This window comes from Natator depressus, chromosome 2 (assembly GCF_965152275.1).
Source record: "Natator depressus isolate rNatDep1 chromosome 2, rNatDep2.hap1, whole genome shotgun sequence".
Lineage (NCBI taxonomy): Eukaryota > Metazoa > Chordata > Testudines > Cheloniidae > Natator > Natator depressus.
Genome location: NC_134235.1, coordinates 133315774 through 133341629, shown reverse-complemented (window position 1 = coordinate 133341629; position 25856 = coordinate 133315774). Strand labels below are relative to the sequence as shown.

Here is a 25856-nt window from a genome sequence, read left to right as displayed (position 1 = left end):
ATGGGGGGGACAGGGAGCGGGGGGGTTGGATAGAGGGAGGGGTCCTGGGGGGGCAGTTAGGGATGGGGGTCCGGGGAGGGGGCGGTCAGGGGACAAGGAGTGGGGCAGGGGGTTGGATGGATCGGGGGATCTGTCAGGGGGCGGGGGTGTGGATAGGGAGCGGGGGGGTTGGATAGGGAGTGGGGTCCTGGGGGGGGGCATGGTTAGGGGCAGGGAGTCCTCAGAGGGGGCAGTCAGGGAGCAGGTGGGGTTGGATGGGTCGAGAGTTCTGGGGGGGGGCAGTCGGGGGCGGAAAGTGGAAAGGGGCGGATAGGGGGTGGGGGCCAGGCTGTTTGCAGAGTCACGGCCTTCCCTACCCGGCCCTCCATACCGTTTTGCAATCCCGATGTGGTCCTCAGGCCAAAAAGTTTGCCCACCCCTGCTCTAGTGAGTTAACAAGGCAGTTAGTGGGAACAACATGACTGCAAAACATTTTCTAGTCATATTCCTCAAGGAAAAAGGTAATAAAAACAGGCAGCCCCCTGCAACTTGGAAGTGTTTGCTATTTGGGTATTGGGACTGGTACCTTGCTGCTTTCCATAGTGGAGTAGTGTTAATATAGTTTGTCTGAAACCAGAGAAAATGGGATAGTTTTGGAGGAGCTTGCTTAGTGTTACGTAGGCCCACGCAGTGTTTTTATGTTGGTGTAAATGTGAAAGGATATGCAACAAATCACAACATAGAGGATTCTAAATGTATTATACCAGCTATCAGAGCTGCCCATTGCAGTACCCAGGAAAATTAGGGTGAGAAAAAAAACATTGACTTACTGGTTTATTGCAGAAAAATGCAATTAGCAGCTTTTCAATAGATTCTATCTCTGTAGGTGCTGTTAGTTTATCTGGTAAAACTGTATCCAGCTTCTCTGAAATTTATTTACAAGGGACTATATCAGGTCATTATATTAAACCATTAAGATTTAAAAATCGTACATGTACTAACAAAAAAGAAATTTGAGAACAAGGTATAAATTCCTGAATAAGATCTGTACTGGAAAGGTAATGGTTCTGTTAAAACAGTACACTTGTAGGCATACTATATTTTTGCATTCATTCCTAATTGGTTTCGTAGAGTTGGCAAGCTGTTAAACAAGCACACTATTAATTGTCAAACACATCTACATACAGAAGTGAAGAATAGTAAGAAAAAGCAGCAATTCTATATAGAAAAAGTACTTCTGGTACAGAACAATCACACGAGAAAGGTTATTGAAAATGTCAGTGAGCACCTCAGCTTCTGGGTGCCTTTTCTTCTCCCATCCCTCTTCTCCTGCCCATGGATCTTAAAGTATTTCTCATCTTGAGATACATTAACACTTGCACAGTAGATAGCAGCAGAATCTGGAAGATGACAGTAGCAGTTTACTCTTGGTTGACATTATTATGCTTTCTTCTAGAACAAAGTCTTCAAACATTGCTAGAAAACAGAGCTTGGGTTCTGGAGCTACATATGATTTGTTTTTTAAGCAACTGCTATGACCAAGAAATAATGAAATAATCAGGGCCCTGATGATAACCTTTTTACAGATGGGAGTGACTACCCTAGAATAACCCAGAAAGTTAATGGCATAACCAGGCACAGAGCACAAGAGCTCTGACTCGGGTTCCCACAAAGCTGTAACCGTCTCTGTTCAGTACTGCAGATAAAAACGTTAACATACTGCTGATGTCTCAAACTGAGGCATGAGATGAAGTGACTCATTGGAGGTTTTCCAGTGAGTCATTGCACTTGTATAGTTTGGATTAGAATATGTCCAGACCTCAAATCCTTTACTCTTACCATTAGTCTACTATCCCATTATACATAGTTTAGCAGCATTGCTTAGAATCCAACTTTTTACCAGATGACTTAAATATTAACTATGACTGTGCTCTTGCTGGTCTTAACCAGTCTTTTCTAATTTAGGAATGCACTTGGCACTCATATATTACAGTGATGGAACTTTGTAAACTTGAATGTATTTATCCTCACAAACACCTCTGTGAGGTAGTGTGGAAGTACTATTACCTTAATTTTACAGATAAGGAACTGAGGCACAGAGACTAAGTTACTTGCCCAGGGACACACAGGAAATCTGTAGCAGAGCAGGAAATGGTCCCTGGGTCTCCTGAGTTCCTGGCTGGAACCTTAACTACTAGACAACCTTCCCCAAAGATAACTTGTAGTTTCACATCACAAACAAAACTTATTAACTTGCACTTCTCTTCAGGGGTACCCCTGAAGACCGCTGCTTCTTGTCAATGTGTTGTATTGGTAAGGTTTTGTGCAAATTGGCATTTCCTGAAAAACTTAAACTAGCCATCTGGAGGCTGTTGGCAAGGCTGCTCTTACATACTTTCACTTGCAAGAGGTGATGCATGCCCACTGATTCTGGCTGGGGAAAAAAAATCAAATGAAAGACAATACACATCTCTCTTTACAGGCAGAGGAATTTGGTGTCTGTGGATTAATATTTAATTTTAGTTTATATTACTAAAATAAAAAATCCAAGTCTTACTACAGAGAGCAATAATTATCTTCTGATGAGAGCTGCTTATACTCTGCAACTTTGGGGGTGTTGGACTTCGCTTGGGGTTGAGAGAGGTGGTAATGTTTACTGTCAACAGAAGGACTCCATTTTGAGTTGCATCTACATTTTGAGTCAGTCTGGCTGATGATCCAGATCCTATCGAGGAGGTCAAAGAGGCTATATAGCAGTGGTTTTTATTGTATTTACCATTATGGGCCGCATATGCTGCTCTTTGTGTTATGTGGGCCGCATCCACACAATATATATACTACCTGTATGACCCTGAGGAGGTCATATGGGCCGCAGCTGTGTGCTGACTGGGCCACGGGTTGAGAACCACTGCTATATACCCTGCTTCAATACTTAGGAGCTCAGTTTAGTTAGAAGTTTGCTCCACGGTGGAGCACATTCCAGCTTGGGAGTTCAGTGTAGCTCCGAATTTCACTCTGAGTGTAGCATAGTTCTGACACCCTCTCCACTTCAAAATCTTCCTTGAGCCTGGCAGTTGAGTTTAGCTCTAGAGCTTGTTTGATCTTAAGCAGCTTAGTACAGTCCTGATGGCTGGCAGATACCAGCTAGGGGTTACAGCTATAAGCCCTTGTACCCTTTGAGGGGATTTACAAAAGGGAGTTTATTTTGGAGCTGATGACTCATAAATTACACGTCTAGTAACTTGATTCCCATGGGATCTTAACTTTAAAAATCACTTATTTTTCTGCGTGTTTAAGGGACTCCGGATTTTTAGCTCTTCTCTCCTACACTGCACATGTCTACACATGGAGCTCTTCACTGGTGTTCTTGTAGCAGTGTACTTCACTGGCAAGGTGCTCCTAGTAGGCTGTGTTTTGTACTGGTATATTAAAACCACCTTCATGGGCAACACAAGCTATGCCAGTAAAAGCTCAGTTTTGCCTTAACTGCGTCTACACAAGGGATGACTTCTGGCACAGCTGTGTTGGTCAGCGATCACTTATCTGCACACCCCTGACTGACGCATCTATGTCAGCAGAAGTCTGTATGTAGACCTGCTCTATGATCCATAGCATTACATCACGATGCGCAATGTGACAGACTAACTCCTTTTGGCCAGAAAATGCTCATGTTTAATCTCAAGCCAGATCTATGCTAGAAACATTACCTGGTTTAGTAATATCAGTGAGGGGAGAGGGGTTTGGGGTATTTTTTGGTTTTTTTTACAACATATTTAATTGATGAGTCCTAGTGTATATGCAGTTACATCAGCATATATAAGTGCTTTTTCCTGTATAACATACTTCACTTGGGGAACCAGTATAATCTCTACTGCAAAACACTTTTACACTAGGAAAGTTTGCTGGTATATAGGTATCCTTATATCGGTATACCAGCACACCTTTTTTAATGAAGACTAGGCCTCAAAGGTGTATTGTGGGAAGTTGAGAAATTATTACTTCCACAGTGCACTCTTTAGTACTTGGAGATATTCAAATTAAATGCTGTCTAAAATTAATATTTGTTACAGGGTCATAAAAAGGAATCTTAATACAAAAGTCTAATGGAATAAACTTAATTTTGAGGGTACATTTAATTCAAATAGCCTGGTTCTGTCTCTTCAGCTACACAGAGTAAAATGCATACACATGAATTGAGACAATCTCAAGTAATATATACGTCTAAGGTTTTTTGGTACACCTTCAGATTCAAATATTGTTTGTCAACAAATGTCTGCCAAAGCTGTTACAAAGCTTGAGCTTTGGTTCAGAGGTCTTGAGTGAGGGTTTCCTTAGTCAGTGAGGCAGTAAAACTAGAGGTTCTGTGGTATAAAGTGGGTAATTAAGTACACATTTTGAATTGGCACTACAAAATGAAATTATTTTAAAACAAGCGTGTCACTGTGTAAAACAAAGAACCAGCAAATTCACTGTACAACTAGATCTTCCCTGACTTGTCGTTCAAGTCCCCCTTGACGTTCAGGCATGGCAAATAACACTCTTTTCCCTCTAGTGACTGTTGCTCGAAGATACCTGTGCTTGTGTACCATTCCTAGGTATTGGTTAAATCTGTTAATTTTCTTCAAGACAAGGTATCTACAATACCTCCCCCCCGTGCACGCGCGCGCACACACACTACGTTAAAAGAACATTTATTGAGGTTGCTCAAGTCAAGTGCTCAAGGAAACACCAGAATTAAGATTGCCTGAGCAACCTCAATTCGGCCCGCTTGTACATATGCATTAGGATAGTCTTTATTTACATGGCAGAGTCCTGTGGCACCTTATAGACTAACAGACGTATTGGAGCATAAGCTTTCGTGGGTGAATACCCACTTCGTCAGATGCTTGTTCACCCACAAAAGCTTATGCTCCAATAGGTCTGTTAGTCTATAAGGTGCCACAGGACTCTGCCGCTTTTACAGATCAAGACTAACACGGCTATCCCTCTGATACTTGATTTATTTACATGATCACATACTAATTTGTCCAGAGGAGTCCTGACTCATTCAGTGCTCAGGATGGATGATGCTCACTGAATGAGCAGCTATTCAGTATTCTGTTTTTCCTCATCATTGTTCAGTGTATGGCCCAGGCCTTATTGGGTATGTTTATATTGCACGCTAAGCCTGGGTTCTGAGTTAGATATGAGCTCAAGTCCCCCTTCCGTCCACAATCGGTCTGACTTTCAACTTTTGAACCAAATGGGGCACAGGTCCTACAGACAAGTCTCCTTGACAATAGAACGCTGATTCATCCACAGACCTTTGTGTCTGCCAGTTCCCCCTCCAAAATTGACACTTTGTGCCCTCTTCCCATTCTCTCTTCCCCCCCCCCCCCCCCCCCCGGTTTGTCATTGTAATCCTTTTCTCCTCATATAGGTAGTTTTGGCTCCACTCCTCAGTCTTCTCATCTCAGTTCTTCTCCTTGCTCACCCAGTCCCAGTCCTCCCATCCTGGTTCTTGGTTCAGTCTCTCTTCCCTGCCCAGTCTCAAGTCACCTCCACCCATATTCTCCCACCCAAAAGGCTCCCACTCCCATTCTTCTTTCCTCAGTTGTACAATCTGTTGTCTTTAACCCCACCCTGCTGACACTTTGTCACAGTCTCTTTGCCCAGCCAATCCTAGCCTCATCTTCCCCCCAGCCCCAGCATCTCATCTGATCTCATTTTCCCTCCCCGACTCTAATGCTAGTCTATCTGCCCACCCAGTCCTCGCCTCTCTCCTTTAACTCTCAGTCCCAGTTCCCTTCTCCCACCTGCTGTGCCACACTCAATCTTGGTCTGTTCTTTCTTTTTCTAGTCTTATTTCCTCTGTCCCCGCCCCCCAGGTCTGGCTGTTGTCCCTTCTGTGTTCAAATCAGATGGCTTCCTGCTCCGCACTAAGTAGTGCAAGCAGAGGGGTCATTGACAGTGCAGGAGAAGTGGGGTTTCCTATTCGGTTCCAATGTCTGACTCGAGTATGGCCCGCCTTAGCCCAAACTGCTGTTGCCAGGGAAAGTCCTGCTCAGACCTGGATTGGAGTATGCCTAGTGTGGATGGAATCTCCTCAGAACTTAGTGCTAAACTCTGAGTTTCTACTGCACATGTGTGAACAGCAGTTTTTCAACTTCGCCAAATATGGGTGGACTTTCACAAGGATGGCAAAAAGTACATCCCTGACAAAGAGGCCATCCCATTGCCAAATTTCAAGTCTCTGCTCAACAGTATGGGAGCGCCAGAGCTTCTCAAGAAAGGAGTCCATTTCAGCCTGGACAAAATCATAGTTCCTCCCTGCTCCTTCTAACTTTCTCACGAACAGCTGAATAGTTTTGGCTGAAAACTTTTTTAAAACAAAACCAAACCACCAGCATGCAGCAGATATCCAGTCCAGAAAATGTCAGCCCAAATGGCCAAAGTTCAGCAAAGTTGTAAGCAACTGAAGACAGGGTCTTAAACTAGAACTATCCGACAACTTTAACACTAGATGGTGATGCCCACTCTGCCTGTGCGTTGGTACGTGGATGCACTTAATCATTTATTATAGAACGGTACTCTTTTGGTCTTCATGATTACATAAACAAAGCACCATGAGTGGGTGCTGAACACTGAATCTGCATGATGGATCAGACTGATCAGGTGTTGAACTCATTCATAAAAATGTATGCCCTAACCTATCCCTCACAATTTAAAGACAACCCAGTAAACTTCGGTCCAGATCCTGGCTCTCTGCTCTCTTTGCACTGCTCTGGTAACCATTAGGAGGGTTGAAACAGCCACATCTCTGGCTACGGGTCCATAGTCCATGGGAAACCTCCCAATGGTCATAGAGCCAGTATAGCTCACTTCTAAGCTTCCTCCTCCAGCCCCTGGTGAAGGGGAGCGTTAGGCTGTCATGGAGAGAGGGTGTGGTTGGAACAGGCTGTGAAATTACTATCTGCTGGTCAAGTTCAGAGTAGTCTTGAGGCTACTTGAATCTCCACTGGAACCAAGGCTGCCACAAACCCAGCCTGATCATCAGAGAACCATAACCAGGAATTGGGGCTGCTTTTCTATTAGCTATTAACTATTAATAGCTATTAACTGTTAGCTCCTGTGTATTGCAAGTTGTATATTAACTTGCTGCTCTGATTTAGCTGAAGTACTTGATTTAATTTGAATACTGTGTAATTGTTTTCTTCTGAGAATGCAGTGATGCATGTACTTTGATACGGGATGGAAAGGACTGTTAAATTTTTACGTTTGACTACTGCTGGCGAGATATAGATATAGTTGCGTTTCTTATACTGTTCTTAATACCATAAAAATACTATCACTGGAGGTCCAGCAAAAGGAATCTGACAGCATCTCAGAAGCAATGCTGCACTGACTACAAGATAGAGTTTAAAGTTTACACCACACAAGTATCTGGCTGATCATTTTGTATACTAAGTTTAATTTAAAAGAGTTGTTTCTATTTCAAGCTTAAAGCTATAAAATGAGAAATGATAGAAATGAAGACACGCTGTTAATTTTAGTATATTAAGTGGTGCCCCATAATTAAATTTCATTGTCACTAGTAAATATTGGGAATACAGTTGCAATCCATTCTTCAAGCAGAATTTGTTTACTTTGTTCACAAAATTACGGTTTAAAGTCACACAGATAAAAATGGGGGAGCTCAGCGGCAGAATTGCTAGCCAATTACCTACATGTTTTATTGGTTCAGTCTCTTACACTGTGATACAAGGATTTCGCTTTTTCCAGAGTGAACATGAGGATAAATTCCTAATGAATTGACAGATTCAGCAGCTGCAGATCAACACATGAATGTATAAGTCATTTATCTCTTAGTGTAATGGGTACTAAATCCCATTGTTTTGGAGTCATTTGCTTATAAAGCAAAGTATGTTCTGGGTAAACCTCAGATGTCACCACGACTGTTAAATTTTATAAACTCAAGACCTTGGAGTCTCTTACTAAAAGTTCTTGAAGACGGTGGCAAAAATCTACAATGAAAGTCATCCCTACAGTCCCAGGTTTTTTATGGCTAGGTGCACATTGTTTAGCCATCACAGTATGCTACTTCAGGTACATTGTACTGCAGTGTTGAAGTCTAAAAATTATTTCAAGCATAGTCCTGTTTTTTTTCCCTAGGCCCTGAATTTGTATTTCTATTAGGATGCAGATGCATCCTCACTGCAGAAAGTGTAACTTGATGCTGTCATATGCACTGGCTTAAAACTCTTTATTTCAGAAGCAATACCTTAATATCTCCCAGTAATACTTGAGTAGTTCAACGGAGCTGACAGTATGTGGTGCCGTTCTTTCTTTATAGAATGATATTAACCATAGCTGAGTTGTTCGTATTTAGTGCACAGATATGCAGAATAAAGCTCTCAATATGAAATTATGTAGTGTCCATGGGCTCTTCTAAGTAGGCACATGCTGATGTAATTGAACTACTTGAATTGAAGTCATTTATATTAATATTCTATAGGCACTCAGATGGTGGGAGGTATGCTGAGATGTGTAGTATTGTCTTTGGTTAAGACAACTCCCCACCCCTTCATGTTAGTCTTTGTGGTTGCACAGTCAAATGAACAAGTTTCACAGAACCAGTGATTATCTGTAACTTGCTGTCCGTCATGGAATTGTAAATAACCTAAAAGCATACAGTGGGGTAGCATGGTTTGTTTCTGTCAGGTTTTAGGCTTTGTCTACACTGGCATTTTTGTTGCTAAAGCTTTTGTCGCTCAGGGTTGTGGAAAAACTCCCCCCGAACGACAAAGGTTTTAGTGACAAAAAGCACTGTTGTGGACAGTACTTTGTTGTTGGGAGCTGCACTCCCAGCAATGAAGCTACCTCCCCTCGTTGGAGGTGCTTTTATTTTGTTGCCAGGCGAGCTCTCTCCCGGCAAGAGAATGGCCACACTGCACACCTTACAGCAGTGTGGCTGCAGTGGCACGGCTGTGCCCTTGTAAGGTGCACAGCGTAGACATAGTTAAGTGTGTCTTTTGGGAAATTTTTATACTGGTTTTTGGCATTTGAAGAATCAGTTACATAAAGCCAGCTATCTTAAATTGACATAAGAATGGCCATGCTGGGTCAGACTAAAGGTCCATCAAGCCCAGTATCCTGTCTACTGACAGCGGCCAATGGCAGGTGCCCCAAAGTGAATGAACGGTTATCATCAAGTGATCCATACCCTGTCACCCAATCCCAGCTTCTGGCAAACAGAGGCTAGGGACACCATTCCTGCCCATCCTGGCTAATAGACATTGATGGACCTATCCTCCATGAATCTGTGAATCCATGAATTCTCTGAGAAGCACACATTAGGTGCTGTTAACTTCCCCTCCCCCCATCAGTAAATACACCAAGCTGTGAGCAGTAGGTAAGGTTGTGTGTATGACTCACTGACAGTCACATCCTGTGAGCTGCCAGGGACTCAGGCACATCATTGGTTTGCAGTGATGAAAATAGGGGAGCATGGTGTTGGTCATCCTGACCCCAACAATTTTTTGTTTAGTTAAAATGGTCTTTTGACCCACAGCCTTGGGTGGTTCTGTTTAGTAAATTTTAAATCCCATTTTCTTTTCAAGTGGATGTGCACACCTATTAGAATGAGGCCTTAGTTCTTTTCTAAGTGCAGTCTGATTGTAAACTGTCCAAGGCAGGGACTCTTGTTGGTTTGTTGTGTTGTATAGTACACTTTTGGCACTTATCACAAATCTTGTTTTTCAGGTGGCAGAGATAAACGTGGAGGCCCCATTCTAACATTTCCAGCTCGCAGCAACCATGATAGAATACGACAAGAGGACCTTAGGAGACTAATATCATACTTAGCTTGTATCCCTAGGTAAGAGCTAATCACCCGTTAAGCTTTCAAACTTTACGCTGAAATTGTTGGTTAGTGTTGCAGCATCCTTCCTGGTTATGAAATGAAATGGGTTAAGGAGCGATGCAAGTTCACACCCCTCACTGTCTTTAAGCTGCTTAGAAAAAGACATAACAGCAAATGGGGCTGCCTGTGGAACATGGATTGCTGGCAGACTGGCTGCTGCATGTCAGCTGGGAGTAGGCAGTGGTCTCTAGATGGTCATACAGGGGTGCTTGCATTCTGAAATATTGAGATCATCACTCAAAGGACTTGTCAAAAATAGGGAAAAAAGTTGATTTAAAAACCACGTTCGTACCTAGTGTTGCTAGCGTTGAACACCTCAGCCGCCTCCTTGGGTTGACCATGACCTGTTAACACATTTTAGTGGTATTGAAGTCTACCGTAGTTGCTAACAGGTCTTGAACTAGCACAGTTACAATTAACTGACTGAACAAACTTGTTGATACAAGGCCTAAGAAGAAAGCAATATGTAAAACTATAAAGAATATCCCTTTGAATAATAACATAGTACACCATGGTAACTTGGACATCTTATATGCTGTGAAACACAACGAAAAACACCATCAAAAATACACAAATTGGAGCTGGTATTAAAGAAAAGTATCTGCCCCAACCCCTGCTTCAGCTGAGCTATGCTCAGTGCAGGACAGAGTGGGGACAAAGATGACTACTGTATGCCCTTTATTCTGGTCCAGCTAAGGCCTGCCAACCCTGGTGTGAGTTAAATTAGCCCTAAGCCTGCTTTCATCACCTCAGCTGTCTGACCCAAAGGAGAGGCTCTAATAGCTGAGAATAGCTGGAAGGCAGCAGTACAAAGCCACAAGGCCTCCTATGGTGCGGGTTCCAAGAAAGAATTGAAAAACAGTTTCTACATCCAGGGAAGTCTCATTAAACGAGTGTTACCCCCGATGGCTGAACTGTCTGGCTGTACAGCACTTTTAAACTGCCAAAGTGGTAAAAAAGAGCTGTGTCTTACAGATAGTAAGGGCTAGCTTATACACAAACTGAAAACAGACCCAAAAAAGTGTGCATTAAAACAGATTTGTTTTGGCGCAAGTTTGTGTAAACAAGCCACTGTAACTTATGATGTGGTAGGGGGCTAAACAATCCTCTAACGCATGCTATTCCTAATGTCACCTGAGTCTTTTGGCAGAATCCTTGTATTACGTGACTCTTACTTATTTCTGACAGGCTGTTTGTCTGTTACACAATAATTTTTGAATTTTGAGGTAGTTCACATGCTTTGCTACTCCTGTGTTTAAGTGGTTTACACAATGTCAGGGTGCTGGGAACTGAATACGTATGCCAAAGCTACTAGCTTTAATGGACAAGAGACTTCACCCTAGGTGTCTGAACTCTCTCAAGGGGCTAGAAAGGTGTTGGAGGCTTGTATTCATGAATGTGTTCCGGGCTGGAAACGGCTGCTGGTGCTACGCCTGAGTTGGGCTCCAAGTGAGCAGAAGAGAGCTGTTATCTTTGCCCCACCACCTGTTCCTTCCCAAAACAAGTTGTGAGGAAAGCCACAGACTCTCAGCAGGATTTGATAGGGAAGGTGCAAAGTGGTACTGGCTAGAGTTCTGAGGGAGTAAGCGGAAGAGGAAGGTAGCTATTGCAGCCACTAAGTAGAAGGACCATTAAGGTGCTAAACGGAAGATTTTGTTGGAGAGGAAGGTCAGTTTTAGAGCCTAGGATCCGCTGTCAGTTAATGTTAGGGGGCTCCCCAGCCCCTTGTAGCTGGGAGCAATGCCTTTCCTATTCAGGGTGGAGGAGGAACAAGTGCAATAGAGAAGCAGTGACCTCCCTTGTTCCCTCCGTGTACTTACAGCAGCAAGTGAAAGGCCACTGTGCTAAGATATGTCTATTAAAGTGGGTAACAATAGCAGTGCTTCAGGGTATAAACAGATAAGCCTGGGCAGTGTTGTCTTCTCTCAGTTATCACCCCAGTTGAAGTCCAGCTGCAGCATGGTTTTATCTTTTTCTGAGTAGACCACTTCCAGGGAACGACTACTGGATTAAGGCTTAGTTTTCAAAAATGAATTAGGAGCACAAGTTCCATTGAAAGTCATTGGGACTTGTACTCTCAATTAAGTAGATGCTTTTGAAAATCTTGTCATAAATTCACTCTTTGTGAGTTCCACTATGGCAATTTTTATTTTGCTTTTGTTCATGGCTAATAAATATGGATATGTTTGTGTCTAATTTTTTTTCTATGAGCAGATTGGTTTCACACCAGCATTCAGTTTGACTGTTCTTTAGGAAACTTAAATTGAGAGTGATAGGTAATGAATAAACCTAAAGGTGATCTGAGCCATAGCCTTAAGTTAAAAAATGTAGAAGGTAAGGATTAAATCAAGCTGCTGCTTTGCTGCACAAAAATTGATGAGCAAATTCTTTAAACAGGGATGGGCAAACTTTTTGGCCCAAGGGCCACATCAGGGTTGCGAAATGGTATGGAAGGCCGGGTAGGGAAGGCCGTGCCTCCGCAAACAGTGCCTCCGCAAACTGGCCCTCTGCCCCCTCCCACTTCCCGCCCCCTGACTGCCCCCCTCAGAACCCTCGACCCATCCAACCCACCCTGCTCCTTGTCCCCTGACTGCCCCCTCCCGGGACCTCCCACGGCTCCTGTCCCCTGTCTGCCCTACCTATCCACACCCCCATCCCCTGACAGGGCCCCCGGGGCTCCCACACCTACCCAACCCCCCCGTTCCCCAAACTGAATCCAAAAATTGCAGAAAATGTCAGTGAATCAAAAAATCAGTGTATGGGGAAGAATTTAAATGAAAATGTTTGTTTGACCTGAAATTGATTTTTATTCTGGTGTTTATAAAGGGCTAGAGTCACAAATAGGCATTTGGGGTGGTGGTGGTAGCACCCTCCTTACAACTTTTAGACCAGTGGCTTTGGGAGACCCAACTACCAGCCTATAGAGGCACTCTGGTCATTATGACAATGAATTTGTCAGTTTGCCACCGGGTCACTCAGTATATGGGGAGGGGAAGGAAGGAGGTGCTTGGCCAGAGTGGGATGGCCCAGATGGGTTGGGGGAGGGATGGGGCAAGGGCTTCCAGTAGTCTGATTTCCACTCAAATAGTCCCATAGAGTGTCCATTTGGTGCTACAGGCGGAAGAAACTCTGTAGTGCCGTAACCCCTTATCCCAAGATAGTTGACTCACCCCTGTGTATTAATGACAACACGATGATTGTAGTGGAAATCAGTAATTTCCACGGTGATTGTAGCGGAAATGATAGAGTGTCAGGTCGCTTTCTGCTCAGCCAGTAAAACTCAGCTCACATTTTACCAATGGGTAGACGTCACTTTTTTCCTCAGCAGCCTGGAAAACTTTTTTTATCAGCTACTTTTAGATTATACTTAACTCTTCGGTTGGTTAGTCTGGGTCCACAGCACTGCTAATGTTTAATATTGGACACATCTTTCCTAGATACCTATTTAACTGTCTTCATGCATTTTTGTTTGAGACTCATCCAGTTAATTTGCATAGCACAGTTGGGTATCCCCTCTCTCCGGACACGAAGAGGTATGTCATTGATGTGCACAAGGGATAAAAAAATCAGGTATTTATTAATGCATTTTGCTGCTAACGTGGACTGTGTATCCTTCCATGGGGGTACAGCCTAAGAGAATAAAATATAGATGTACAAAATGAATGATACTAGTACAGCATTGAAAAACAACTTGTGAATATGCTTGCTGCTCTGCTGATTCACAACAAGGCTGAAAAACGATAACTACATAGAGAGCTTGGAAATAAAAAATTAATCTTGACTAAGAGCAAGTTTTGTGCTTCCTTTACCAGGGTGTAGTTCTAGACCTGGTTAGTACGTCCGATAGTAAGCATTTAGGCCAAATCCTGCTGCTGTTACACAGGTAACTGAATTACCAAGTGTTGTGATGGAACAAGAGAAGCCTAATTTGACCTTTAACTTGTAATAGTGCATATTAACATTTTCTTTTCTTTTTTCTCCCTCCAGTGAAGAAGTTTGTAAACGAGGATTCACAGTGATTGTAGACATGCGTGGATCTAAATGGGACTCTATTAAGCCTCTGCTGAAGATTTTACAGGAATCCTTTCCCTGTTGTATTCATGTTGCACTGATAATCAAGCCAGACAACTTCTGGCAAAAACAAAGGACTAACTTTGGCAGCTCTAAGTTTGAATTTGAGGTAATAGCAAGATAGAAAAATGTAGGCTTACTGCTTAGTTCCTGGGGAGTTTTGGTCCACCTAGCTCAGGTTTTTATTAAAAATAGTTGAGCTGAACCTTGGCATTTAAATGGGAGGAGAGCTAAATCAAGCTGCAGGACTGCAAGAAGTGTGGGTCTGTTTTTAATCTCATGTTAGATTTGTGGTTTCTAAGGCCACCTGTGCTTTGTAAATAAAGCATTGTGTGTTGCCTTGGTTGTTTTTAATGTTATATATTGTTCAAAATACGAGCACAGACAATATTAACTAGATGCTCTGAACTGTATTTTCACTGTATTTTCCAAATGCACCAGATTTGTGATTGCAATATTCTTCATTGTGTTTTAGACTAACATGGTATCTCTGGAAGGCCTTACCAAAGTAGTTGACCCCTCTCAGCTAACTCCAGAATTTGATGGCTGTTTAGAGTATAACCATGAGGAATGGATCGAAATCAGAGTTGCCTTTGAGGACTACATTAGCAGTGCAACCCATATGCTGTCCAGATTGGAGGAACTGCAGGATATACTGGCTAAAAAGGAATTGCCTCAGGACTTGGAGGGTGCTCGAAATATGATTGAGGAGCATTCACAATTGAAGAAGAAAGTCATTAAGGCCCCTATTGAGGACCTTGACTTGGAAGGACAAAAGCTGCTCCAGCGGATACAGAGCAGTGAAAGTTTCCCCAAAAAGAACTCTGGGTCAGGGAACGCAGACTTGCAGAACCTTTTACCCAAAGTATCCACCATGTTGGACCGGCTGCACTCAACTCGGCAGCATCTGCATCAGATGTGGCATGTGCGGAAGTTGAAACTGGACCAATGTTTTCAGCTCAGGCTGTTTGAGCAGGATGCTGAAAAGGTAAAAGGGCTGTGGGGTAAAGGGGAAACAAACATGCACCATCAGCGTCAAGGTACTTAGGTTGGTCTTGCCTGATTTAAAAAAAAAGAAAAAAAGTGCCAATGAAAGCTGGAAAACATTCTCTAAGAACTACTAACTACAACTTTCCATTGAGGTGGGGGGAGTGTTGTATTCAGAGTGGCTTTTAGTATTTTCTGAACTCAGTTTCTAGTGTGGATAATTGGTGTTTCAGTGAACTTGATTAACGGAGGGGGATTTGGGTTTTGAGTGACACACAGACACTTCAGTTGCAGTAAGTTTATTTTAGGATGGTATTTTTTCTGGCACAACATGAATGTGCATACTGTTAAAGAGTAATGGCCCTCTGCTGCAGCAGGATGAATGCAGGGATGCATCATCTCCGTTTCCTGTTGAGTGACTCTTGCTCAGTCTGTAAGTGGTCAGAATGAGTTAAGCTCTCCTGAACTACAGGAGGGGGAAAAAGATGCCTACATTGACATGTTTAAGAGTCCTGTGTTAATTACTGGGCGGGACGGATGTGCTGTCTAATTTCCTGAGATTCATTTTTAGTGGTTGATAATATCTCCTTTGAAGAGAGTGCACGCCCTAGTGGGGAAGCCTAATGAATGGCCATAGGTACAGCGCTCACTTCACATTTGTGTTCATAGTATTACCAGGGTTTGTTTGGTAAGGGGTAAAGAGTTACGTGCATTAGAGTAAAAGCAGTTCTGCGTCAGAAGATGGGACATAACTAGAAACTGATGACCACTATATATTTGATCAAGAAGCTTTCTAGAAAGATAGTAGTTTCTTCCTAAGAGAGGCTGAAATTAGACTGCCAAAACACTTGGAGCGTGGTTTTGGCCCATTTTCTAAAATGCTCAGGTTATAATTTCTCCTGGAGATGCCGCTTCTTATGATCTATGACCAAAGGAAAATTATTAAAAAAGTAAATAGAAGCTGTTTCTGCCATGCAGGAATTGGGGGGATGGTGCACATTAGCTCAAAAACACACTCACAGAAAAAATCTGACCAAGATTTAATGCTCTCTGTCATCCAGCATTCGCGATGCCCCATATCTCCTTAGAAATGTGTTAATTCAGTTACTCTTGCAGGGATTGAAAGCCTACAAAGCTGCAAATTTCTTGCTGTGTTAATTTTGTACAGCGAACATATGAAGGAAGAGTTAATGTTTAAGACACCTAAATATGGCACTTGACAACTATTTCCTTTATTGTCTTACCTGAAAAGCTCCTGATTCATATTGTTAGCTCCTGCTTAAAAGTTTTGGTTGTAGGGTTTATGCCAATCACTCAGAGTTCTGTCTTTTCAGTCTGTCAGAAAAAAATCTCTTCCATTTTTTCTATTTCCCAAAGACTGGAATTAGGTGGGTTATGAGTTGATAAAGCTGAGATTGTTCACCTCTGGGATGTGCTCCTATGGGTAGCTGTGCTCAGTGATGGTTAATGTTGTTTCTTTGTTCTTGTCTAGACTAGGAAAAAAGATGTGGGTATTAATTAGCTAAAGTGCTAAGCAGCTCAGCAAGTTTTAAAGGCAGCACGCTAAACTTATAAAATGTGTCTGTGCTAGCTAATATGTTCTAATACACACACCTTTTTATTCTAGTGCAGATAAGACCGTAAGACAGTGGTTCTCAACCTATTTACCGTTGTGGGCCACATATGCAGCTCTCTATCTGTTATGTGGGCCTCATCCACACAATACTACCTGTATGGCCCTGAGGATGTCACATAGGCCGCAGCTGTGTGCTGATTGGGCCGCGGGTTGAGAACCACTGCCTTAAGAGTACGTATTCACAGCACATGAAGCCTGGGCTCTGAACCAGGTTGAAACCCAAACCCCTTTCAGTACACACACAAAAATTAGTCTGAGTAGGCCAGGAACCCTTCTGGACTTGGGCCAGTGTCTGAAGACCACATACTGCAGATTCAAGGATGTCAACAGAACTTTTTGGGAACTCACTGTCCTCCTGCCTCTTTTATGAGAAATTCATCCAGGTACTGGCAACTGTGGTGTGCACTGAGCACACAATGGTGCATGACTGTGCTGAGCGGGGGGACAGCCCTTGGGAGCAGCCCGCTGTAGAATCTGATAAGTTTCTGCCCCCATGTTTGTTAATATACGGAAGGGAGGAATGTCTATTACGTTATGAATACCAGTCAGGGTTTGGATGTGCTTCTGGTCATGGCAGAACCCACGCCCTTCCCTTAGCTCCCCCCGCTTTCCTCCCATCACCACTTAGGATTCAAAATGGATACCGTAAAATGAGTAAGAAAGTTGAGCGGTTATCATAAAATTTTTGCTAGTTAATGGCTGTTACCAGGATTCATTGGGGCCCCACAATTAACCTCACGTACTCTTCCAATCTAATACAGTGCATCTTATAAATTGGCCATGCCCATACTGTTCTGTTAACTGAGTCCCCCAAAAAGCTGGCTGTTAGGAGTCCAAACAAAATGCCAATGTGTATTTTGGTCCATAGCTGGCTTAAATAGGAGTCCAAATTACAGCAGATGGTAGCTGTCTGTGTTAGGAGTCCCCATGGGCTGGCAGCCATTTGGGTCTATGCACGGACACAGGATGCTTGTAAGGAGGATGTACTGTGTCTCCATGCTAAATCAGCACCTTATTGATTTTACTACAAATTTTCACCCACTGCTGGTTGGTGATTAAAACAAACAAACTTCTCACTGAGTAGGAACTCCAGATGATTGATTTCTTTCCAGGGCTGGGTATACTTATCAGGGCTGCATCTCGAACTCAAGAGTAAGATTTTGTCACTGCTGTTTTTAGTAAAAGTCACGGACAGGTCAGGGGCAATAACCAAAAATTCATGGAAGCCTGTGACCTGTCCCTGACTTTTATTAAAAATAACTATGACAAAATGGGGAAGGAGGAGGATCCAGCACCCACTGCTGCTGGGACTCCAGAGTTCAGCGTGGGGTCCTCCCTGCCTCCAGCAGCACCTTGGAGCTGTGGGTTCTGCCCACAGTGTCTTCGGCAATAGCTTGTAGCTGTGGGGTCCCCCTGCGGCAGCAGCTCCGAGCTGCGGGGGTCCCTGCTGCTTACAGCGGTGGCTCTGAGCTGCCAGGGGGACCCCGTTGCCCATGCCGGCTGGAAGCTGCAGGGTGTCGCCCGTCAGCTGACAGGTCCGTCACCGCCACCCTGGGGCTGAAGCGAAAATATCACGGAGGTCTCTGGAAGTCACAGATTTGGTGACTTCCATGACCTCCGTGACAAAATCTTAGCCTTACTCTTGAGCCCCTCCATATGTTGGGCACTAGAAGCTTAAACAGATCTTAGCATAGACAGATGGCTGTCCTCTCTTGGCTTGGAACGAAGTTCACACTTCCACTCAGGGACTTCCAGAATATCAATGTTTTCCAGAGCTTGCCCTGCCTGAAAGGACTGAAAAATCCATGGCCAGTAAGTAGACCACTTATAAGTTCTCCCTCCCAATCATGGAAAAATGAAAGGAAAATAGATTAATTTTTTATGTATTTCTTGCCATGATGTATGATAACTTTCAGTGCTGCTCCGGAGGAGATCTTCAATGGCCAGTGTTTTTTGTGTGAATAATAAACAGTCCATTGATGAAAGTAACATGTTTTGACCTTGAATTAAAGCAGCCCCTTTGATAAAGTGGAAAATATAATTTTTATCATGACTGGACAATAATGTCGTGTCCTCCCCCCCCCCCCCAAGACCCTTCCACCTCTGTAGGGCAAATACACAGCACTAGGAGCCTGGGGGAGTGGACCTACCTTCTGCTGGTAAGCAGAAAATCTGAGATGAGCTGGTGGGAGAGATTCTAGATAGAATGAATCAGCAGATAGAGTTCCAGAAGCACCCAATGAAATATCAGAAGGATAAGGATGAGAGAAGAGTGGAAAAAGAGAGACGATACACAGCGTGAGCAAGGATTGGCAGATAGATTAATGGAGCATGCCTTGAGGTTGAAGAAGGAAGATAGTGCAGCAGAAGGAACAGTTCGAGCTATTACTTTTACTCATGGCTACCACACTGCAGGTTCTGTTGCCACTTCCAGCTTTAGCCCCATGCCCTGAATTCCCTCCACACTATTGTGTCCTGCAGACTGTGTAGCAGTTCAGCAGTTGGCTGGATCATGTCACAGGCAACGAACAGTAGCACGTGGAATGGGCAGATGTACCCTCTGGATTCATCCATTCAAGTCTAGTTGCAGCCCACATGTGTAAAATGCACCAGAAAGTCAAGGAGAGGCCACCCAGGAATAGTTGGCCATGTCTTTTGGTAACATGCACCTTTCACTCTTCTTGCACATGACTTGGTTATTGTGTTGTATGTTTTGAGGGCAGCTGGACTGCTTTTCTGTTTCTTATATTTGTATCTTAATACATGTATTAAATAAAGTCTTGCTACTGTAGCCTTGTGTGGAATTCAAGTTTTATTAGATGTAATGTTAAGTGGCAAACATTAATAAAGGTCATCACATGCCCATTCTCAGTAAATTTCATAATAAAATTTTACAAACGTCAGAGTAATCCATAGACTGAGTTGAAGTACCTGGCCAATAGTCATAAAATGTATAACATCTCCATACATTTCATGAAAGTGTTTCCAGAATTCATATTACCAACACACTTAAAAATAAAAAAATAAAAATAAAAATCCCACAGCTGGCTTTCACTCATACAGAGCATGACTTAAAATAGCACTTAATTCCCCCTTATGCATGGCATCATGCAAACCTGGTATGTGGGCACACAAAGCATCCCTAATTTCTGTGGGACATCTGGATCCTGCACCCGTTATGACCTGTGCACTGTCTGGCTGTGTATGCCAGTGCAGAAATCCAGGAGTGTCCTGAGTCTACTAGAAGAGGTTTCCCCTTATCCTCCCAGACATTGTGCAGTAACATATGTAGTGCCTACCAACTTTCAGTACTTCACAGTCCTGATCACCTCTCAAACCTCTGCCACAACAACTCGCACAGTGATTTGCCAATTCTAAGCTGGCTAGCCATGGACCTGTATTAGGCTGGGGTATTAGCTTCCAGATGGCTATGGTGACCTGCTTCTGGACTGGCTTGGCTGCCCTCATGTCGGTGTACTGACACTGGAGGATGGGGCAAGCTGATTGCATACCTCCAGGAGCATCTGTTTCTTCATGTCAAAGGACTGTGCTTTGCTAGTCACTCCAGGTCTGTTTGATGATGTGAACCCACCAGTCTGTGCTGTGGACCTGCTCCAGAAGCTCTGGTCTACATAGAGGGAGTCTGTGGCTAAGGCAACAGGCATGAGCAGCATCAGCTGGGTCATGGCTGGCATGTCAGTACCCCCTTCTGAGAGGTGCCTTTGGCAGCTCACAAACTGCTACTTTAATGTCCACCAGCATCTTGCAGACGCTCTGCCTGATTGGCAGCATGAGGTGGAAAAGTTTTTCCGCCGAGTCGGAATCCATGTGGATGGCTTTGACTGCTGGGAGCATGCAGACTCAAAATGCCTTGGTTGGATGTGTTGGTGGGCTAAAACCATGCAAAATACTTCCTGTCAACTTCCACAGACAAGTTCTCCCATAACCAAGCACAGAGCAGCTTAAGCTAGCTAGAGAGCTAGTAACTCTGGGATATGATGCTAAACACCCACAGAAGCTGAAGTTCTGACGTGGGTCTGCATAGAGCAGTTTGGATGTGCCAGCATGGTTGTAAGGTCTGAGTTTCCAATGAACCCCCAAATGCAGGCTTAGAAACACCAAGTCTGCAGATGTGGCTCACGCAGACCTGAGATTATTCCTTCTAAATATTCAACCTCTTTGCTCAGGTATGTCTGGACTGCCCTCACGTTGAAGCTGCCATGCTCTTGGCTCTTCCTGCTCCTGGCTCCTGACATGCAACCCAGCCACTTACAATATATTCTGTGTTCCCAGCTCATGGAGGAATGGAGAACTGAAGTTACTAGTGTTGCTTTGGTAACCTACATATATTAAGGCTGATATTTTCAACTTGGCAGCACTTTTGGTTCCTCGCTGTGTTCTTTCATCAAGGAATCCTTTTCACCCAGCTCGGAGAGCAGGTGGTCTCTTCAGTTTAGAATTATGGAGGAGTTGATGATCACAGCAGGGAATCAAGCTCTGCATCTGTTTTTTGCCGTGCTGCTTGTTCTCTGTAGGGCTTCACTTTTCACCGGCAAAAAACTGAACGGCTCCCCAGCATCAAATTATATATATATATATACATTGCATGCAAAAAATCTATGTGAATGTTAATTCTGTTCACACACACACACACACACACGACAATTAAAAAGTGAAGGAAATACAGCATTAACTCATCTACACCTTGAATGCTGTATTTGAAGTCACGCTTAACAATGTAGCCAATAATTCAAGATACATCAGTTGCACCAACTTCTCGCTTAGATGGTGGTTGGGAGTGTAACTTGCATTTCCTGCATTTATGCTGAATTAAAAAACCTTGGCATTGTCATAATGTAGGATTTTGTGACTATTGTATTTAAGACAAAAATGGAGGAAGTTGTGATCGTGTACTTGAACATTTATATTTTGTATAAATGCCTAGGCTTTAAGCTGCACTGCTGTAATACAAATAAAACGTGGCTGTGACTGCAGGCAATTACATAACTAAAATTATATTTTTGAGCAGGTATAGAAGTAGGCTTCTAATAGCTTGTCTTAATTTTTTTTTTTAATTTAGCAAGCCAGCATTGAGAAGATTAGCAACACGAAAAGGTAGATGTTTTATCATGCAGTCTGTCTTTGTGCATTACCTTCAAACTTCAAGTAAAGATTTTTTCTCTGGCCCTAATTTAATGGAGCAGATTTTGCTTCAACTAGAGTATGGGGTGATACAATCTTTGGGCTGAGATTGTTCGTTTGAGAAAGCTTTGAGATGGTTAACACTGAAATTAACAAAGTAGCAAAAATAAACTGCAACTTCAGGCCTCATTATTGTAGGGTCTGGGTCTCTTGTAAAACGCGAAATCATATGTTCCTTGTTTATAGCTTGTCATTGCATTGTAAATGAGTGATCTCGTTGTTGTTTTTCTTGTAGATGTTTGACTGGATCACACACAACAAAGGTCTGTTTCTGAATAGTTACACAGAGATTGGAACCAGTCACCCCCACGCTATGGAGCTGCAGACGCAGCACAATCACTTTGCCATGAACTGTATGGTAAGAAACATGACTTGCAAAACAGTTTCTTGCACAGCTGTTGGATTTTATGGAAACATTTACAGTCTCTGACCAAAATCAGGACCATGTTTCTGTGCAAATGCACAGTGAGAGACGGTCTGTGCTCCAAAGAGTTTAGAATCTGAAGAAAGGATGAGAGGGGAAATAGACATAGCGGCAGTGTGACTTTACCAAAGTCACACAGTTCAATGGCAGACCTATGATAGAATCCAGGTCTTCGGACTCCAAGTCCCCCAGTATCCTGTCCATTAGACCACATGTCAGTATTGGTGAAAGTACAGCATACGGATAATGAATAGTTCTTTGGCAACTAGCAGCAAGTATTTCAGTAGTGGATTCTCAAGTATTGCTTTAGAAATTGCCAGCAACTTCAGAGAAAACATGTAGGGCTTTAAATGAAGAATGATGCTCGATGGGTGCACAATGTGGGCAGAATTAGTTATATGAAAACCCATAAATTGACTCCAGCTTATGTTTGAATACTTGTAAGAAATTTCACTATTCAATAAAAGAGCCTGTCAGCTCAGTATTCACAATCCTCCATTTTTAAAAGGGATCATTTATCATTCTGACATAACAGAATGAAGTTGAAGTAAATGTTTTCTCATGGAATTGGTACTTACTTTCAGTGTGGACAAAAATGGATGTTTTTTTTTAAAAAAACCAACAGATTTTTTAAAAGTTTTAAATTAAATACAGGTTTGTTTTTAAAATAAACCTATGTTAAAGCCTAAACTATTTTAAATTGAATAAAAAATAATAATTAGTACATGTTTGCCTGCCAAGTTTTAAATCAAGTCAGACCACTGAATTGGTTTCAGTTACTGGCTAAGCACCTGGAACCAGAGTTTAAAGTGCTAAACCAGCGAAACATCAGGAGCCATTTCTGCAGCTACAGAGAGACTATTTTCTTGATTTCAGTTTCTTCAGCTAGTTCAGTTCAATCACTAATTCAAAGCTAAGAAACCACTTGGCAGTTGAAAAACCAGGAAAGCTTGTTTTCATCTTCAGAGTTATGGATTAAAAAGTAGGTATGAGAGGGTGAGATCTAGTCGTTCTAAAATGTAGGTAGGGCATGGTGTCCAGAAAGGTTTCAGAGTAGCAGCCGTGTTAGTCTGTATCTGCAAAAAGAACAGGAGGACTTGTGGCCCCTTAGAGACTAACCAGTTTATTTGAGCATAAGTTTTTGTGAGCTACAGCCCACTTCATCGGATGCATAGAATGGAACATATAGTAAGAAGATATGTATGTGTGTGTGTATGTATATATATATATATATATATATATACATACAGAGAAGGTGGAAGTTGCCATACAAACTGTAAGAGGCTCATTAATTAAGAAGAGCTTTTATCAGCAGGAGAAAAAAACTTTTGTAGTGATAATCAAGATGGCCCATTTAGACAGTTGACAAGAAGGTGTGAGGGTACTTAACATAGGGAAATAGATTCAATATGTGTCCAGAAACAATCCGTTTGGATCACTAACTAAAGATACTTGCTTTGTGTAATAGATAGCTAATTTAAATGCCAAACATGCTAATATAAACTGCAAAACTTTTTTCTTGTGTATCCAGCACTTTAAAAATCATTTTACTTAATTTATCAAATAAAACTCTGTTTTGGTGTATTTTATTTGAATTTGAATTTCCGTCCAAATAGAGCTCAACACAAAATAATCTGGTAAATAAGAAATGAATCGTTCACTGTTTTCTAACATCATAAACATGTAAATACGGAGAAGCTGCAGAAATGTAAGTTGCTATATAATTGCTTAATCAAATGAATATAGATATAGTGTATCGTCCTTGTTAGCAAAAAAACCTCCACCAGATTTCGTGGAAAGCCTATATTTAGCTGCAGGTCAACATGTTTTAATTATTACCACCCAATGCAAATCCATCTTTCTTTAGGAAATACCTAAACAGTACAAATTCAAAACTAGATTAAAATAATTGATTTAAATCCATTTCCTGCTTGCTAATAAATCATCATTTTAAATTGGTGATTTAAGTTTCTTTTGACTTAAAATCAGTCCACCCTTTTCAGGACCAGCTATTCAATGTAAACTTCCAAGTGTAGACAAGTACAAAGGGGTAGAAAAAATAAATCTATGTATACTTTTATATTGTAAATTTGATGAACTTTTTCAAAAACAAGTGTGATGCTATTAAGAAGTCACACAGTTTGAACCATGAAGAGAAAACAAATTATTGAATATCTGCTCATTCAGAGATCATCATCTGTTTTATGTACTGAATGAGGCAGGGGTCCTGTGGAAAAATTAGTATGTGATCATGTAATAAAAGACTCTGTAAGAGGGGTGGCCAAACTTACTGATCCTCTGAGCCGCATATGACAACCTTCAGAAGTTTGAGAGCTGGGGCACCTGCCGGGGCTTGGGGCTGAAGCCCTGCACCTTCTGAAGCCCTGAGACTCCCGTCCCCATTGCTCAGAACCAGAGGTGACGCATGGGGGGGGGGCACACGGAGTCACGCGCCACCCCAGATTTTTGCCAGGGTTTGCTGACCCACTCGGTCACATGATGCTGCAAAGCTGCTGGAGCCAGCAAGCTGGGAGCTGTGGCTGTGGGGAGAGGCAGCAGCAAACAACTGGGAACTCTGTGGGTGGTGGTGGTGCGGGGGCTGCTGCCTCTCGCCACGGAGCTAAAGGCAGTGGCCCCTTCCTGCAGCTTCCGGCTGTTTGCCGCTACCTCTCCATGCGGAGCTAACACCTGGGATCTGCAGGGAGGGGCCACTGATGGTAAGAGGAGGTTGTGACTCAAGCTGCTGAGGGAGGGGCAAACCTTTTAAATTGTGCCTCCCACAGCAGGCACCAGTTGTCTCTAGCAGAAGAAACTAGCCCCACTGCCCTGCGCCAGGGCAGAAGCCCCAATCTCCCCCTCCGACGGGGGAGAATGGCGGGGGAGGCTTCACAAGCCACATTTTAACTGTAAAAGAGCCACATGTGGCTCACGAGCTGCGGTTTGGCCACCCCTGCTATATAACTTCAGTTTATGCATCTGCACAAGGGGGCCAAATTAAGATTGCACAAGCAACCTTAATTCTGGTATATCTGAACTTCTGACTTTGCTGACAGGAGAGGAATGTTGGCCGTTGGTTATTGTGGGTTCTACTCCAGGCTCGGTAGGCAAGTCTTCTCTAGTGGTTAGCTATTTTGCCTCAGCCCATTCCAGCCTGTCCCACTAGTGATCCCTACCCTACAGGCATGCATCCCCTCTGAATTAGAGACAGGAGATTTCCTCCTCCCTGTTGCTTGGGTGCCAGAGTGGTGGGGGTTGGCAGTAAGCACAGGAGAGAATCTCCCTGCTGTCAGTTCTGGTGTCACTACAGCTGGGAGAAGCAATTGCAGGAGAAGCCCTGCCTGGCTTCTGCAGCCCTGGGCTGGAGCACATTCAGTGAAGATTAAATTTTTTGTGAATTTAGCTGCCAAAATTCACAAAGCCTATATAAAACATGTGCAAACTGTGGTTTTTCAAATCTTACACGTGCGCCAACTTTGGTTTTTTTCATGGGAACAGCTAGAGTGACCAGATGTCCCGATATTAGGGGCTGTGTCTTATATCTGCAACTATACTCCCTCACCCTGCAAAAAAAAAAAAAGTGTCCCAGTTTTTCACACTTGCTACCTGCTCACCCTAGGAACAGCCAAAGGCACATTCCAGATGCTAGCAAGACACCC

General features: G+C 43.0%; 1 protein-coding gene across 3 annotated transcripts in view; it reads left to right on the top strand.

The window, feature by feature from the left end:
* Positions 1 to 25856, top strand: part of TRIO (trio Rho guanine nucleotide exchange factor) — a 399978-nt gene that overhangs the window by 133761 nt on the left and 240361 nt on the right. For all 3 annotated transcript variants that reach the window (XM_074945021.1, XM_074945022.1, XM_074945023.1), the window contains exons 3-6: positions 9721 to 9835; positions 13868 to 14060; positions 14427 to 14939; positions 22012 to 22134. In XM_074945021.1, coding sequence (XP_074801122.1) covers positions 9721 to 9835; positions 13868 to 14060; positions 14427 to 14939; positions 22012 to 22134 — 944 coding nt within the window. The remainder of the gene's footprint in view (positions 1 to 9720; positions 9836 to 13867; positions 14061 to 14426; positions 14940 to 22011; positions 22135 to 25856) is intronic.